At 42.1% G+C, this 19,313-nt stretch overlaps 1 protein-coding gene across 1 annotated transcript in view; it reads left to right on the plus strand.

The window, feature by feature from the left end:
• LOC130385616 (protein turtle homolog B-like) overlaps window positions 1–19,313 on the plus strand; it is an 80,546-nt gene that overhangs the window by 19,585 nt on the left and 41,648 nt on the right. The window contains exons 2-4 of the mRNA XM_056594225.1: window positions 1,964–2,158; window positions 9,390–9,536; window positions 16,134–16,285. Coding sequence (XP_056450200.1) covers window positions 1,964–2,158; window positions 9,390–9,536; window positions 16,134–16,285 — 494 coding nt within the window. The remainder of the gene's footprint in view (window positions 1–1,963; window positions 2,159–9,389; window positions 9,537–16,133; window positions 16,286–19,313) is intronic.

Below are 19,313 nucleotides of genomic sequence, written 5' to 3' on the forward strand. Positions count from 1 at the left end.
GAAAAACCTTTGGTTGCAGGTGTTGATGAGATACAGATACTGTTGGGTAGTCAAGTGTAACTGAATAAAGGAGTTGGAAATGTGTAAATCAACTTTTTTTCAAGATCTCCACACCTCAAATACATTACAGATAAGCAAAAACCAAGGTAGCATTTAGGCTCGTGATTAGCATTCACATGACCCATATAGTTTACAATATCGTTTGAAGTTACACATATGTGGGCGTGCTTATTTTTTTCTTTACTTAGTAACATTTCTAGGTCCCTTAATGGATCTCGATGTAAATTAATGTCATCAATATTAATATTGGCTTTTATCCTAGTGTGCGGAATGCAATAATATAAGTTCCTGATGTAGCGTTTAAAGATTCTGGCCCCCTTGATCTTCACCCTGCTCCTCACTCTGCCAAGCCTCTCGCAGGCGTTGGCATGCAACGCTTTCATCATCCCCTTTTATACCAAACGGACTTGAGAAAGCCAGTAGGGAGGAGAGGCAGGGCCCAATTCATGTGGATTCATCCAGAGCCGATCCCATGGACGTCACAGATTGGCTGTGGCTGAAGGTCTTTTTATGTACTCTCATCCATGCATGGTTGCCCTGTGTTTGCATGAAAATTCTGACTTAACGTAACGCATTTCATTACAAAATCCCCTTCAAATGTTTGTTTTCAGGTGAATAGTTTGTAGTATCAACTTCCTCCGACAATTATATTTGGGAGATAGTCTGGAGTAGGCCATGTTTATTCACCCACACCTGTCCACCAACGTTTTTTTGCCAAGACGAGGTCATTGGTACATGGCACATCAGGTGGCTGAACCACTCTGTGATGTGCAGGATGTGTAATAAAAAACGCAGCAGTAATTCAAATTGATACAGGGAAGTGACGTGAGCACATAATGCCAAAGTATATCATTACCCTTCCGGACTTAACCTCGAGTCAAGAAGATTTGCTATTTGTTTATTTGCCTTCAAGGCCGCCATGGCTTCGTGATCAGTTACTAGAAACTGTAGGGCCTCACGCAGCAGGCATATCAAATAAACCTGGAGTTTATTAGCCAAGCCTTTATGGATGCTTTAGAATGCTGGGACACGTGAGTGCATATGAGCCATATTGACTTGTAAATGCTACCACACCACATTTCCGGTCATAAAGACCAGCTACACAGTAATTAGCCTGAGATCGATGCTCCCCCCTCCCCCCCCCCAACCCAGACCGTGTGTTTCAATGGGGTTTGCTGATCGTTTAATTGACTAGATTCTGAAAAAGCTAAAGGTGTACAAGCAATGGTAAAAAATATAATTCATCACTGTTACCTTAAGTTGACTGCTTCAGGTGAATGAGCTGACAAAGTGTACCAGCAAAGCAGATGCTGATGCCTTCATGAACCCCAAACGTACACATGAGAGCACGCACGTTTGTCTGTTGATTCGGTCCCATGTTGACTCATCCAAATGGCGTACGGTACTATATTCTAGGATTTTGTTGGCCAACACTCACACAAATAATACCAAGCAGTGAAGAAATAGCTGAAGCTGCTGAAGATGACACAAGATGTGTTCATTCTCCTCATAGACAGGATGAATCAGTGGAAAAAGCTTCTCAGATCGACACCTATAACCAATACACCACGGACCATAAAAATATCAGAGGGCGACACTTGAGATACTGTGAAATGTTTGGCACTCCTCTCATTCGTTATAAAAGTGATATTCAAATAAATCCATATTCTTGCAATTCTTAAAATAAAAATAATCATAAAATATAATGATAGCGCCAATTATATATGTAATGATGGCAGACGATGGTATTCAAATGGAGCAGGTAGCGGTGGGACAGCTGGCTTACAGATACCTGTAGGTTAGCTTGCATTGGAGGTGAAGGAACCCAGAACCCCTTCAGCTGTGAGTATGAGCAACAAACCCTAGCGATTTTGACCAAGAAACCCCAATGCCTTCACCCCAGGTGCCCCCCGCGGAGTGCAGGACGAGCCCCAGTTTGTGACGGCGCGCGCGGGCGACATCGTCATCCTGGGATGCGACGTGCCCCACCCCCTCAACGGTCAGCCCTACGTGGTGGAGTGGTTCAAGTATGGAATGCCCATCCCCTTCTTTATCAACTTCCGCTTCTACCCCCCACATGTGGACCCCGAGTACGCTGGTAAGCTCCGTCCTCTTATTCCTTTAACACCCCTGGGGAATGTCAGTGAGGTGTGCAGGGTCGTTCGCTTTTGAAGGGGCATGTGGTGTTTTCTTGTGCTTGGACATGGTGTAAGGGACGGACATTGTGGTTCACATTAAACTGGCGCCACGGATACTTTCATCTCTGAATAAAACCCCAACAAGGTTATTGTTGTCGGATCTGAATGCATCGTCGAACCATTAACACCTTTCGTTTTCAGCTTGCCGTCATTGGGGACGTACTTTGACTCCACTTATATTAATCTTTTAGCCTTAAATGCTGAGTTTGGAAGTTGGAAGTGGTATCTCTACAGTTCAAGGATTAGTCTTTGAATGATAGATGTATAGATTTATTTGACTAGAGGTTTGTTCAGTTCGGGTTTTAGTCAACCCCTTAAAGCAGTGGTCTGTATGATTTGGAAGCAGATAAGACTCAAGAGAGCAAGATATTCTAAATAATCCCCAAAAAATCTGCCCTCCCTCCTGCACCTGTGGTTTAGCAATGATAACACTGTGTGCACGCATGTGATTGACAGGCAAGATGGATTCCCCGTAATAATCAGGGAAGAGATGCCCTGAGTGGTCAGAAGTTACCCGGGAGCAGCATTCAATTGTAATGTTCGCATGCAGAGGTAGGCACAATCAGATAGAATAGATATTCTTACAGCATTGCTGTGAGCATTGCACTCACTAATAGCTAAAGGATTGCTTTCAAACAAATTAACCTCAAATTATAGTACACAAATCGTACCTTCAGGACCTTTAAACAAGCCAGTGCTTTTTTCAGGGCCGATAATATTACCTCTTCCAACACCACAACCACACTTACCCTGTGCTATCATCAATACCCCAGTGTCACTCTCTTTACCTATAATTGTTTATGGTTCATCCGGAACCCATTACTTTGATTTGTTTTCAAATTGTTTCCTTTCTTGAACCAATTCTTGCTCTGATGGGACCAAGAACAATGCATACAATTAGGGGCCCGATGTTGTCTTTAAGGTAATGGAATTGACGGATGATGTTTCAGATAACTCTTTGTCAATTTTTTAAGTTATTGTTAGTGTTATTGTGTCAGTGGTTGTGAGTAATACTCATTATTGAGGCTAAAATACCTTTACACTTTATATGTGTTTTTCATACATTATGCATTAATTTATCTATGTAGCGATAGGTAAAAAACAGTAGATTGGTTTTTCGCTTGTTTCAAGGGTTTTGTGCAGGACACATGCTAGTTAAAAGCACAATACAGCTTTAACACAATTAAAAGCCACAGTGCCTTCCCTCCCTAACTTTTACTAAAGGGAAAAATGGCTTTTTATCCACGGAATTCCATTTCTAATCAATCACATTATTTTGCATTTTACAATTAGCATCCCATTTAAACATTGACATCTATCAATATGTGCCTTAGAGCCAGAGTCTGCATCAGATAAAGGAGTACATATCCATTAAAGTGCTCTTTACACCTTTTAGGCCTCCTATAATTCACCATTTTGTCAAGCAAAACACATATTTGCTCTTGTGGGGGTTTATCGTAGATATTCACTTTTCCTGAGCAACTTTTGAGGGCCAGAGGACAGGGAATGGCAGCGACAAGAGAAGCAAAGAACAGGTTATGTTAATTACAGATTTCCTAAGAGCTATATTTGCACATGTATTATCATCCATCTTATATTTAGAGTAGAAGACAAGGTGGGTATAGCTTGTCTAACCACTAAATTAATAATATGACAGCCTAATTGCATTAGCTGGTTGTTTGTGTTATATCTATCATGGATCTCTGACGTTCATTGGAATTTAGCTCATTGTCGCATTTAAATTTAATTCAGTTAAAACCTTGAAATTAAGATATTAATCCAATAAAATCCAATCCAGTGTTCTCAGCTGGTAATACACAGGAAGGTGACAAGAATGATGTTTATGTTATAAGAGAAACGATAAATACAGTTGTCTTCCTCAAATCTATATGAACTAGCAACAATATGAGCCATTTTCTCACTTTATTATAGCTATGAAAGCCAATCAATTCCCCCCCACACATGCATATGCAGTGTTTTTTGGACACCATTAAAAGCTTAAAGCTTAATTAATTTCCAATGCTACAAAGTACAGCTAACCTCAACAATACTGTGCACACTAGAAAGAAGGTATTGTGTCACATGACCTTTTTAAAGCTGTACTGCAGATTGGAATCCTGCATCCAGCTTCTACGCAACAGTTCTACGTCATCATCATTGTAGCATACACAGAGGTCGAGATCCAGGGCAGCTTGGATGAACTCTCATAAAGACTTGCATTGTGATCCCTTTAGATCAGGAGGATATCTGGAACAAGTGATTTCCGGGATGACCATTTCGGCAGTTGGCGTTCACAAAGCAAACTGTCAGACTCTGAAACATGTTTGCCCTTGGTCTCTGTAAGTCATTGTCCCTTTTGTGAGATCGCAACTTAACAAAAACAGAGGGGCTCAGAGATACTGGAAAGAGAATTATGCAGGGTCAATGTGGAAGGGGCAGGTCTGTGGTGGGTTCAAGGGGTTAGCTTGGCCCTTCAAGGAAGCAACGCAAGGGGGTTTCCGGACCAATTACGTCCTTGTGGAACCTACTTTCATCATCCACAAGGGCCTGACGTGCGCCTCCCAAAAATTGTAACCTTGCGTCGAGGTAACGCAGCAGCAAGGGCTGTGATTGGTCCGCTCACTAAAACCCAACGCCGAAACAAAACAGGTCACGACTGTGTCGAATCGACTGTACGATCATTGCGTTGCGTCAACGTGGAACTATTACTAAGCCATATATTGAATTAGTGGGTGCCCCGGTTTGGTCCGGTCCTCCTATGGAAACTCCTTCCCAGAACTAAAAATGGTGACATTTAAAAGGAGCGACCTCTCAGACATCTGCTACAGCTTATAAATCTGCAAGCTCCCTTTTCTGTCTAACCTTCAAGGATTATCATTTCATTATAAATTTGGTTCCAGGCATAGAGCCGAACCTAACCTGCCCCAAAAAGACGGTTATTTATCTGAAGCGAAACATGATTGAGAACACACTGCTTTTTCTCTGAAAAGCATTCAACAGATCTTTTATCCGTCCGCCGTCACATTGAGCACAACCGCCTGGTTTGGTTCCATGAGCAACATCCACCTCAACCCCCCTCACAACAAGATCATCCGCATGAGTAGAAACTCATTGGACTGGAGCAAGAATCACTCAGCGGCGTTCACATTAGACGGAAAAGGGTGAAAGGGTCACACATTAGCCTCACACACAACACACCCTGCACCACTATTACAGACACCTCCCCTCAGGACTCGCATATCGGTCACTCCCTCTCAAAAAGTGTGCCGTATCGAGTTTTGTCCGGCCAACCGGTCAGACTGCTGTAGTCAGTTATTTTCGGAATGTTTTAACCATTCAGGGGGCCGTTGTACTGCATTCCTCACTAGGTTTTTAACGTGCGCTTGTGGTCTATGGATTTGTATATTGTCTCACATGTCTTAATACATTTCAACCATGGACGTTGCAGTGCATTGTATTTGCTTGTAAATACTGTTGCACACAAATGACACAAAGAAGAATTGTACTTGCTTTGGTGAAACATCATCACTAATAAATAGATACAGTGTCAGCACTCAAAGCACTTAAAGCACCTTGACACCCCTTTCAATCCTCCTGCATCCTGGGCCACTCTTGCCATGACATCTTCGTTTGTGTCAATCATGAAGAGTGGGCGTCTGTCAAAGCGCTGTAATTGGGGGACAACGGGGAGTTGATGGAAGAGACGCGCAGACGTGAAAGCTGACTGAATAGATTTTTTTAGTGGACGAACAGCTGGACTTGTTCCTTAATTAGCTGAGTGAGGAACGTCCTGCTGGCTGCGGGTTATCTGCCTCCCTGGGCTGTCGCTTCCCTCCACGTACGATTGTGTTGCTACTTCCTTTGACTCTGTTCAAACAGAGCAAAGTTAAACACTATCAGATGAGGCTAGGGGGTAGTTATATCCGGCCTCTCGGAAAGACAATGAACCCCAGAAAGAAAAGGCCATGCGTGAGCGGACAGAAAATAAATCTTTCAACTGAATGGGCATTTGCCATCTAGAAAGATGAGCTGCGTCAAAGATTGGTTCGCGAATAAGAAATGAAAAAAACATAAATCTGCCCAAGCTTAATTTAGCAACCTTGCATCTGAATATGAAATATGCTGTTCATTACCTTTGTCCATGCAGGGTTGTGTTGCATATTGTATCATCATTACCATCATTTTATTTTAGTCATTTCTCAGTGGTAAAAACTCCCAGTATTTCCTATCTGATAACATTCCTGTCCCCTTGGATATGGGTCAGAATATAGTGGAGAGTACCTGCAGATGACACTGTCCATGTGCAGGAGATCCCCTGTGAGAGCTTTATTATGTGCATCCAGACTCACAACCTGCGTTCAGACCTCAAGTGTGGCCTATGCAGGTCCCTACATGGTCTAATCCAAGACTTTCCTCTTGGGCCAGTGAATACATTCTTGTTAGTGTCTATGGGCCTTGCGGTGTGACAGTAGACAGTTTATCATCTAGTCCCCCCCGAAAGAAAGTGTGTGTGGGAGTGTGTGTAGGGGGGAGGGATTCCCTGGAGCATTAAAATGTGTCTGAAAGTCAACGTTGCTGCTCCATTATGTGTATTTAAAAGTTGAAATGAGAAATTGCTCTTCCGGGCTTAATAGCAGTGTGGGATGTAGTCTCTGATCCACAGAGTGGGATGGTACACTAAATAAAGGATCAAATTGGTCCTTATACCTGATGAAATGGCAACTCCATGTGTTTATTTTGCTGGAACTCGTTGAACAGTACGACTGAATACTTTCAGTACCAGTAACAGTACCACATTATTTCACCCTGTCCTCATTTAGTTTGACGCTTGCTGACAACCATCCCCGGTGTCTGAAATTGTCTCTTCCTGAGCGTTCTTTTTTTAACTGAGAAAACTTTTCGTGGCTTTGCTATTCTATACTAGGCAACAGTTTTGTACTGACTAGTACCGTCTTGTACTGACTACTTAGAGCGCATATAATGGTTGTGGTTTCCCGTTCTGCAGGTCCAATGTATACATCACATTGTGGTGCTTTATACACATTGCAGAATTATTTCCTAAACAACAGCATAATATATAAGTATAATGATAATAAGTAATATAAGTAGAATGAAGACAATGGAAGTTTTTTGGTGGGACTCAATGCTCAAACATCAATCGAGGCTCCCAATGTCGATAATTAAAAAGCATAATTGTATTTTTATCTTTTTCTTTTTATCACAGCTACAATCTATTTGTTGTTATGCAACGCGCACAAACAGACAAAGAAATAATAGCTTGAACGTGACGTTGCTCAGCAAGTTGAATCGCACATTTTTGAAGCCTTGAGAACTAATTTCCATGGCACACTGGATCCTCCACTGCTTGCTGTCCCTCGGACGCACAATGTTATAACAAAATGATAAGACGGAAGCCCGTCATTTCTTTGAGAGTAGGGTTTTCCACTACATCAGTCCAGTTGCATTTTACATTGTGATTACATTGTGATTCTACTACAATCCACCAGCCACTGCATTTACCTACACCTTCAACTGGCACCTTCCACGGCACCCCTTATAATAACTATTGTTATAGTCCGACCCTATAGGGTTCGAACCGGAAACCCCAGGAGTTCAGGAGGAACCCATTAACCAATTAACCACCTGACAGCCAATCAAGATTTGTGTGTTATGAACAGTTATATTGTTCTCATGGGTTCTGAAGTGACATTTTATTGCACCCATGTTTACACACAACAGTTTTATTTACCCAAAGTAGCATGCAAGGGGTTTAGATAAATCAGGACTATTCCCTAAGTGGAGAGGATAGAAGGATTAATAAGGGATAGTCAGGCTTTGATAATGCCAACGTTTTATCGTTGAGCGGGTGTTTGCTGCCAGAAAGCCCTTTGTCTCGTCCATATTGCCAGATACCATCTGCTACAATCCGGGTGCCAGATTGCCCCGGGGGCAACAGCACCTTATGCTTTGGAAAATGCTACTCCTTAATTCCTGTAGTCCTAGTCAATTTCAAAATATTGATCCCTCTCGATGGAAGGTGACCCCGATGGGCTCTGTGGTGTTGTTGTGTTGGTCACCGCCTCACAGGAAGTAATGACCTTCCTTGGCACAGGTCTAAATGGAAAACATCACTCACATCATGGTAGGGGACAGCAGGATGTGGCAGGCAGGGCTTGAGTGGCAGGTTTCGTTGTGGAGAGGTGTCATTAATGTTCTCTGCAATATCCTGAGCCGTTCTTATTACTTAATAATTCTCTCAATTCTGCCTTATTGCCTGACGAATGCTAACTTTTTGATGAAGAATCTTATCGAAAAACTAATTAAAATGTGTTGCCTTATTAATATCAGTCATGCTAATGTCAGCGAATATTTCATCTCATGTTAACTAACACCTGCTGTTCGCGAAACATATCAGCAATCTATTGGTAGAAACATGCAGTCCCCATTCTCCATGCCCCACAAAAAAGAAATCCAATTTTAGTGCAGAACTTTTGGGTGCAAATTCCTTTCCCTTGCATTGTCAGCAATATGTCACCCAGAGTTTTGAACAAACTTCATCCTCAAATACGCAGCTCTGTTCAGGGTTAGGGGGAGTTAAACCTAAACCTAAACCTCTTTTGTCGTCGTCCAAGTTACACACAGGTTTTGCACTACATACCTTGTCCAGATGGTGAGAGTAATTTTACATTTGTGAATGTGTTCCAAAAATTATAGATTTATTGATTAATCGTTGTGCCTCTCTCTCTCCATCCCCCTCACCTCCCTCTCTCTGCTTTTTCTCACAACTTCTCTCTCTTTCTTCACATGATTTATCGACTTCCTTTTCCTTTCCTTTCCTTTCCTTTCCTTCCTTTGATTCTATCTATCCATTCAACCTCCTTCACTCCCTCTCTCTCTTCCTTCCTCTCTCTCACCCCCACTCTTTCTCTCTCTCTCTCTCTCTCTCTCTCTCTCTCTCTCTCTCTCTCTCTCTCTCTCTCTCTCTCTCTCTCTCTCTCTCTCTCTCTCTCTCTCTCTCCCTCTCAAACTCTTTCTCTCAACCCAACTCGCTCTCTCTCACCCCCACTCTCTCACCCCCACTCTCTCACCCCCACTCTCTCTCTCTCCCCAACTCTCTCTCTCTCGCGACAGGCCGAGCCAGTCTGCAGGGCAAGTCTTCCCTGCGGATAGAGAATGTGCGCTCCGACGACCAGGGCTGGTACGAGTGCAAGGTGCTGATGCTCGAGCAGCATTATGACACCTTCAACAACGGCAGCTGGGTGCATCTGACCGTCAACGGTAAGTACCCTGCACCCAGCACCCCGCCTTGTCATATGCAGTGTCTGAAACCATACGGGGTGTCTGGAAAAATATATGTGACTAATAAACGGTCGATGAAAAACCAAAAGGTGTGCAACTAATCGTGGTGTGTTTTAAAAATGAAGACCAAATACACCCTGTTCTGACACCAGCCAATGCCTCCAAGATCTAACTTCCAGCAACGCTCAGAATCTTCGTGGAGCGAAACTGCTTCTATTTTAGAACTGCACCCCGAGCGGCTGGCAGTAATGTTCGGTGTTCACTCAACGATGGGTAATTAGTAGTACGTTTTTGAACATTGCACACATTCTTCAATGTTTTGCTGTGCTTACCTGGCGTATTTCACAACAGCCAGAGGACATTATGTTTCTAATAGTATTTACTGCATAGTAAATACTCTATATGCTTTGGAAGCCATTTGCTAACCTTCCCAAGGGCCACTGACATTCAAGTCCACAAGTAGTGGATAAATACTAATTGTGGCATTTTCTGTCAGAAATTACCCAGGAAACGGGGCTCTGAGATCCATATTAGTCATCCCTTATGGTATGTGCATAAGCTAACAGTCAGTGGGATGCAATGTTCTGTACACTCACAGAACTTAGCATCTCAAGGAACGCCCCCAGCCACATATGCGGCAGTATGCACTTTCACACGCACAGTCAACTCAGCCTGCTGTTGAAGCGTTTATATCGCCACTTCAAACAAACACACACACTGCACACATAGACAAGCACTTCGAGGGAGTCTGGTTGTCCTGACACAGGTTGGTATACTGGTTGCCATGGTAAACAACACACTAGACTACGCCAACCCCCTTGTGGCCCCACAGCACATGAGGTAATATGGTGTTTGACTGGATAGCCTGCTCTCAGCTCCCAACTTTGGTCTGTACATGATGAGGCCTCAATGTAGTGATGGGATTGTTTTATTAGATATAGTGGTGTGGCCCGGTTTGTAGTCAATTTCCTTTAGATGTGTCTAAAGGAAACATGTTAGGTAATATTACTCAATGTGAAGGTTTTATCCTGGGATAGACTTCTTTGTCAGCAAGAAAACTTGTCGACATCGTGTGTCAGGCAACATTGTTTAATGTTGAAATGCTCCACTTTGTATTAAAAGCCAAAGCTAGAGATTGTGACCTCTGTTCTTTTAGTAAAAGGGGATCCTGAAATGTTTTGTTCTGTTATGCTGCGTATGAATCCATCTAATTGGATCGGCCAGAAGGCTTCAAACCAATCCAACATTAAGCAGATCAGGGTTATAATCCATTCATTAATGGAACGTGAAACAGCTTCCTACTCTTCTTAATTTTCCAACTTTAGACAAACTCAGAGCTTGTTAAAAGATGACTTCTGTATATTTCAACCTGGACCAAATATCCGTAATGATACAGGCCCTGCAATCTAATAATAGGATCCTCCAGTGGCGAAAACAAGCACTTTTAGAGGATGCAGTTTGAAGGGGCGGTATCGCCCCAAAGGGTAACATTGTAGCCCGTTTCACGAGTGCAATGGCTGCAACGCTCTCACGCAATGCCGAACCCATTACATTTTTTTTGCCCGCATTAGTCACTTAAACCATGGCAAAATAGGGTTGAAAAAATCTGTATGTAATCGTTGAAACAGCTTGTGATGAATAAGTTGTGGGAGGGCGTGCTACGTTATGCTATATTATGCTGTGAACCAAACGAGTCATCACTTCCATGAGGGTGGGTTAACTTCTGTCGCTACAAAATGCTGCAAACACTTAAAAAAATAGAAAAAAAAAATAGCCATCAACAATCTAAAATATGAAAATGAAACAAAGTTTTGTGGCGCGTAGTTGGCGCTCAGGGAACACGACATGTTCTTTGCGACCGCTGAGTATGTAACATTACCCGCCCCAAAATGATGAGCAAACGATCCACGAGTCAAGATGTTCCCACGGTTGCAGTGTGACACGGCAGCTTCTCCTTAAGCACCGCAACGGTACCATTTTTTTTTTCTCCTTTCCAAACATTTTAAGATGCTTTCAGAACTTTGTGTGCCGACCCAGTTCTCCCTCAGAGAGCAGGGCCCGCCTAGACAAGAGGAGATGTGGAGGAAGCAGGGTTCAGAACTCACAGGGGGCTAAGTCTTTTTTCCTGCGCTTTAAAAATAGACCCAACCACCTCCGTGATCCCCATGCCGCTGGATGATGCGCCAGAGCCACAGACCTGCTGTGAACAAAATACCCCAAAGAACTGCTGGTCTCTACTCGATTTTGCATTTTTTGTCCATTTTCATTCAGTGTGATTTTCCCTGTAATGAATTCCTTTCATTAATTCTCTCTTTTTACTGTGTCTATCTGTCTATCTATATATCTGTCTATCTATCTTTATATATAAATAAATGTATGTCTTTCTGTCTTTCTGTATCTGTGTTTGTCTTTCCTGCTCTCTATCTATCTGTCTCTCTCTCTCTGTCTCTCTCTCATTATGACTCTCTCTCTCTCTCTCTCTCCCTTTCTCTCTCTCTATTTCTCTGTCTGTCTGTCTGTCTGTCTGTCTGTCTGTCTGTCTGTCTGTCTGTCTGTCTGTCTGTCTGTCTGTCTGTCTGTCTGTCTGTCTGTCTGTCTGTCTGTCTGTCTGTCTGTCTGTCTGTCTGTCTGTCTGTCTGTCTGTCTGTCTGTCTGTCTGTCTGTCTCTGTCTGTGTGTGTCTCTTGGCTGCAGGTTAGGGTCTCTAAAGGGATAAAAAAGGTCTCTGGCTCATTCTGCGTCACAGTCAGAAAACAGATTTATACATGACCACTGGCAACTGCTTATCCCACATAGGATTAGACAGCTCAGAGTTGAGTCCCCGAATGTCCCGTTATGCTGTGAAGGACATTATCATCACCTCTGAATGCGACGAACAAGATTACATTTTTTCATGTCTTTATTCAAAGTCGATTTTTATTTGTCTCCTGCACTGAGCCAGCTGAAAGTAATTGTTTGGTTGTCTTTGTGCCGATCTAGTGCCAGTCTGTCCCCAGTGCCTTGTGCAGAGCTAGATCGACTTGTTACATGGGCGCTCTAGTCTACTAGAACCCTGCAGTTAGGCCCAAACTACTTCTACTTTTATTTTAAAATATGAAAAATACAAATATCATCCAATTAACTGTTAACGTCTTCCATTCATAATTCTCTCTATGATTTCATTAAACGCACTAGAAAGACATAATTCATAGTATTAGAATTATTCTGATCGCCTTATACATCTGTAGGACAGGGATTTTGTTTAATTTAATGTGTTCTGGCCTGGGACTTAAAAGCTTTTTCGTTTCCTTAATTACGGATGTACACTAGTGCCACTGTATACCCCACTGAGATAAGAGACAGAACTCATCCTTTTAGTGAGCAGATGAATATTTCTTGTACGGGGTACTAGCTGTAGTGAAGAAAGAAAAGGACGCCTTTTCCCACAGAAGATCAAACAGGATGCAGGATAAAAGAGAAGAAGATGTTTCCATCCATGCTGTTAGTTTACAATCTGCATGACAGTCCTCTCACTCACACATTCACTCACTCAAGGAGTGAGGTAACATTTAACAGCTGTAATCAAACTCGTAAATATGTAGGATAATGATACACATGCGGCACAATATTGGTAAAAGTAGCTATTGTTGCCATAAATAGGACTTAACCTATTGATGACCTGAGTACTGTAAAAACCAAAAACAATCGCCATTAAAATACGGATCATACAGGTTAATCAAACAACATCCTGCATTAAAAATTATATCGAACATTGTCTTATGCTCTGCTTGTAGGGTCAAAGTTCAATAGAACTTAGATGTGCCTCCTTTAATTGATTCGACATGACAAGCATAGTTAGATACTTATTCATACTCAGGTGCGTTAACAGGAAACGGAAGAAAAGCACAAAAGCAAATGTAGCACAAAGCTTATCTGCTGTATACAGATCTTTCTCACCGGCGTCTAAATGAGTATGTAACGACGAACCGAAAGCCTAATTTCGTCTCTCCATCCTCCCAGATCTCTATCTCATGCGTGGGGATCAAATGGATTTGACAGCTAAAAGGAGTGACAAAGAGATGGGTCGGAATAATAAAACGGAAAACAGAGGCGTGTTTATTTGATGTCAGGGGTTGGCTCTTTGTAATTTTGAGGCCTTAGGAAGTAAGGCCCCATTCTCGATTAGAATGACTAAGACTCTGACATTTAATGAACCAGAAACAAAACAACATTGAAAATGATATGAATATTTGATGCAGGGACAAGCCGCAATTTTCTACGTCCTCCAATTTATCAGAATGTTCCATGGCCGTCAAATTTGAATCATAACAAAAAACAAACAACACTCATTACAAATAAAAACCGAAAAAGCCTATTACGGTACTAACAACGATTTGCCGTCCAGCATGCAGAAAGCTCTAGGCTGAAGGGTTTGACTATGTTTTTTGCAATTGCAATTGCGCTCGCTGTCAATCCTAATTAGACAGTTCTCCTTGTAAAGACAACACTGAAACAAATGACTAACCAGAAAGACAAACATAAAGACAAGCGTAACGATTCCATGAAAAGGGTAAAAAGATGTGTTTCTGGGTGTGTTGCCTCTAAAGATTATAGCGTGCATAATGGTGATTCGTTTTCATTTCAACGTTTTTCCTTATAAGATACATCCTCAAGTCACGTTACAATTGCATTTTGATTTAATGATGCCGTGTGTGACTCTAATTTGAGAGGGAGTCACTCACAATGAGATTAGGTCAAGGGAGAATCCGAGGGGTTGCTTTCAAGAAGAATCACAAGGCTTGTGATTCAATGTGTAAACACACTGTATATCGACGTTGCCCAATGCACATGGAGATGTGAATGAATTGGGATGGTTCACCTCCATTTCCTGTTTAGCATCTGCAAATGTGCTCCACTGTTGACGATTATGATTATGATGATTTCATATAGTGCTTTTCTAGGCAATTTCTAGGTTTATAACAGTGCTGTTAGTGAGTTCATATGTGTGTGTGTGTGTGTGTGTGTGTGTGTGTGTGTGTGTGTGTGTGTGTGTGTGTGTGTGTGTGTGTGTGTGTGTGTGTGTGTGTGTGTGTGTGTGTGTGTGTGTGTGTGTGTGTGTGGGATGGGGGGGGTCATCTTCTTCCATCAGTGTGTAGCTCCCACCTGGGTGATGCCAGTTTGCACCAGAACGCTCGCCACACACTGGGATTATTTTCATTGGATTAAAAATCGGAGTAAAAGCCTGGGGGTTTCTGTTTGTTCACTACTAACAACCACTGGAAGAGAAGTCGCATCAAACTGTGTTTGTGGATTTTTCAACTTGTACTACACTAAGTGAACTCAGGGAGATGTGATTTCTTGCTTCCTGTTCGAACCTTAAATCATTCAGGTAACACATTCTCTGGAAGGAATATTCACACAAAAGACGATCAAAGCTTCACTTCATATCAATGGAATCATATCACACTTGAATCTCTTTACCGACCTCATCTTTGTGGTCTGCGTGGTGCCCTGGCCCGTAATCAGTGTGAGTGTTGAATTAGCAGTATGGTCTATGGCTTATGACTGTAGATAGAAGGACACGATAGCATTTGAGAGGCTATGGGATTAGGCATGTAAGCAGATCAGCCATGGTCCTAAGGTGATTATACAGGGAATATATATCCCCCCAAAAAATAAATCTGGAATTATGTACAGAGGAAATCCGTTGAACTTCTGACAATCATAACCGTATGGGCTTGTCCGCTGTGGTGTCGACATGTTGGTGAGCACTTTGTAACTGTGTTTTGAAAAGTGCTATATAAATAAAGTTTATTATTGTTATTATTAGTATTATTGACTAAAACGAACAGATCAATGTCGATTTGGTTAGCAATATGTAGCAGCTCTGTATTATCATGGCTCAATATATTCTAAGGCACAAAATGATTGTTCTGTAAAAAAAAATTGTTTACTTCTTCTCTTTCAAATTATGACAGTATAACAGTATTCAATACCAATGAAGCCAAGATGGTGTAACATAAAAATTACAAATTTATAGAAATAATGTAACGTTTCTTAACGGTTTATTATCTACTGGCACGGATTAAACCCATGTTAGTGGACTAGTCAAACATGCATCAGTTAGATAAATAAAGACATCACATAAACTCACAGAAAATATGCATTACAAGTTTACAACAAATCAATTCAGGATAGAAAATCATTATACACAATCTCTCGTCTCTGACTCTTTTGGAAGGAACATTTAATTACATATTCTACATCCAAGTTTTTTTCCGTTTAGCCTTAGCTTAATTAAAGAGTTAACTTCAGCTAAACAAAATCAATAATAGACCTCCATTTGAAAAAAACATGTATATTGCCTTATGTTGAACAAGCACTCTGAAACCTTTCCACTGAGTATTCTATCTATAAATAAAAGTATATATATTTATATGTAGTTTTTACTTTCATTATCAAAATAGAAATCGTTGACAACAGGCTGCTTGGAGCTTTTTATCTTGTCCACATGCTTCTGCTTCATGACACAAAACCCCAAAGCATACATTCGACACATTGATTTCTTTGTCTTCTCTGCGTCCTCCCCGTCCCTCAGCTCCGCCCACCTTCACGGAGACGCCCCCGCAGTATGTGGAGGCCAAGGAAGGGGGCAGCATCACCCTGACCTGCACGGCCTTTGGGAACCCCAAGCCTTCCGTGGGCTGGCTGCGCGAGGGCAACCTGCTGGTCAACAGTGCCAAGTACAAGGTGGGACAGCTGCTGCTTTCCAATTACAACCGCCATCCTACGCTGACCTCTGCCCTTTCACGGGCTATTGTGTTCTGTACTTGACCGTACTTTGTGACCTAAGACTTTAGATGGTATGGATTTGAGTGTGTGAGTGTGTGTATTTGTGTGTGTGTGTGTGTGTCTGTGTGTGTGTGTGTGTGTGTGTGTGTGTGTGTGTGTGTGTGTGTGTGTGTGTTTTAAAGCTGCCACCTTTACCGAGATTAAGTGTTGTTAGCCGGATGCATTGTGTGCCGGTGTGTATTTTTGTGGGTCTGTTGGTTGAGGGTGAATAATGAAATGTTTCACACAAATGTTTGTGTGTGTGTGTTTGTCTGTGGGGTGGGGGCGGCGCGGGGGGGGCAGCTGCATGTTTGTGTGTGTGTGTGTGTGTGTGTGTGCGTGTGTTTGTGTGTGTGTGTGTGTGTGTGTGTGTGTGTGTGTGTGTGTCTAAGGGAGGAAGGAAATGCTGTCTCTGATAAAACATGGCTTTACTTGCTCCCCAATAAGGCTAAAATTATCAAGTACAGGACATCTTTAAGAATTCAGTTTAGTTATTGACTTGACAAAATGCGACAAAATGGGTTATTTTTTAAATAGCTTTTAATAACAAAGATGTAGCTCCTAATCCCATAGTATAAATATCATGATACTTTCGAATGTTAAAAAAATATAAGGTAGCCATCTTTCTTTCATAATTTTTCCTCACAGTACGTTCAAGTCAACTTTCCATTCCAACCTTTTCTCTTTTTAATGTCTCTCAAACCATTTGTTCCTCTTTCTCGTGTTACCTCAAACCGCTCCCCTACTAGAGGTTCCGTTACATGTACCGGCTGTATCGTTAAATATTAATTTAAAAAATAGATCTGAATTGAACAAACATTTTCCATCTTTTCCGTCCCTCCCACTTCACTGTTCTAACATGTTTAAGTTTTCCCGTCATTTGAAACACAAGGGACCATGCTGAAAGCAAGCTCCTATGAGCTTTGCTCTTCCTCATTTTTAATTAAGGGGGTAGGGGAAATTAATAAACACAGAGGAGCGCATTGCAGTAGCAGAAAAAAAAAAGAATTACAGTAGAGATGCTTAGATCTACTGCCTCTGTTGCCTGCTCCATGTCGAAATATAAGCCATACTCAGACCCTGGATCAATTATTCAAATGACTTTATTCCAAAAGAGTTATGCATCTAAATTGGACTCGCCATTGTTTGAGACGATAGCGCTCTCTCTGTGTCTCTCTTCCCCTCTCTCTCTCTCTCTCTCTCTCTCGCTCTCTCTCTCTCTCTCTCTCTCTCTCTCTCTCATTCTCTCTCTCATTCTCTCTCTCTCTCTCTCTCTCTCTCTCTCGCTCTCTCGCTCTCTCTCTCTCTCTCTCTCTCTCTCTCTCTCTCTCTCTCTCTAACTCTCTCGCTCTCCCCCTCCTCTCATCTCCACCCATTGTCTGTCATCCTCATATTCTCCATTCTCATGCATAAATATCATTAAGCAGTAGTGTGTGGACAGTGCTATCAACACATTCACTCCCCACTGATGGAGTGACATCTGATGAGCTTGAGCTGATGTCACTGCAATCTGCCTAATGTGTGTGCCATGAACTTTTGTGCTTCCATGTGTATTCTTTTTTGGATCCATGAGAGTGGCTGAGTTACAAGAACACCCTGGACTGGTGCTGTCTTATGGTATTGCTTTTTCATCCCAGTTGAACGGCAGGGATCTGCCACAATCGCGGCCATTATTTTTCTCCCTGGTACACGATGTTCCTGTCTTTTGAAGACGGATGAAAAGCTAAACTTGTATGCAAATGTAAATCTTCCGGGAGGTGATCTGTACTTTGTAGAAGTTTTACCTCAACTCTTGGGAGCATTTGACAGACTTTGGCTCACTTCAACAATTATTCTTGTGACAAAACACGATAGCATGACTTTTTTTTTTGTTGCCAAACTTGAACTCCATGATCGTTGTGTATCATAGAAGTGTAAGACAAAAGCAATCAAATAGAATGGAATGCTAAAATCATTCCGATAAAAAATATATAAATAAAATAAATTTTAGACCTGGAAATGTCTTGCTGTTCTTTGCTGTTCCACCAGCTGTGATGGTAAAGTAATCCCTGTCTCCAGGGCTGACACACTCAGGGACACACTGTGCCTGAATAGATGGAAGGCAGGTGGGGGAGGGGGAGTGGGGTGCTGGTTCAACTACTAGATCTCGCTTCCCAGCATTGATCCGATAATTTCTCTTGGACCGACAATACATCGTGTTCCCCCAGGAGGAGATGGATTGTGTGGGTTGGCAAAGGTCAGAAAGTGTCTAACCAAATGCTGACTCTCTATTTATTTATTTATTTATTTATTCATCCCAGAATAATTATTGTACAATACTCTCACCTCTAGGGATATGAGCTTTGATGGCTGTGGAAGTGCCTTTTAGTATCTTGATTTCATAATTTTATTAGGGAAGGTAGTTGGAAATCAATTGACTGGACGCGTTGAGTGGGAGTTAATAAATATAATTGTATTCTTTCTTTGTCTCTTTTCTTTTGTTCCTTTGTTCTCTATGTCCTTTTTACTTCTTCTTTTCCCTCTTGCTTTTCTTCAAACCATGCATCCGTTCCTTGCAACTATCCATGTGTGTGTGGTGTGGTGACAAAGCAAGCAAGGCAGAGCAACACGGATGAAAGGAGTACGTGCTTTGCGCCGCGTCGGTCCTTTGAGGCGATAGTGTGCGCTGACAGTCTTTACAGTAGGTCCCAGTAAGAGACAGGCATGGCTTTCTGTCTTGTCACGGGGGCCCAATGGATACTAAACACTTGCTCTGTCATCTCCAGTGCCAGGTTTTGTTTCTGCCTGCTGCCTGGGCCTGAAGTAGATTTACCATGTTTGGCTGGATGTGACATCTATTTCTAATGGATGACTGCAGCCCACTCAGCCTGTGCTTGCGCTGAGCTTTGATCTCGCAACGTGTCCCTTTTTTCAGTGTCTTTAGTTATGAGTACAGGTGGGCCAATTC

This window comes from Gadus chalcogrammus, chromosome 7 (genome assembly GCF_026213295.1).
Source record: "Gadus chalcogrammus isolate NIFS_2021 chromosome 7, NIFS_Gcha_1.0, whole genome shotgun sequence".
NCBI classification, from domain to species: Eukaryota; Metazoa; Chordata; class Actinopteri; order Gadiformes; family Gadidae; genus Gadus; species Gadus chalcogrammus.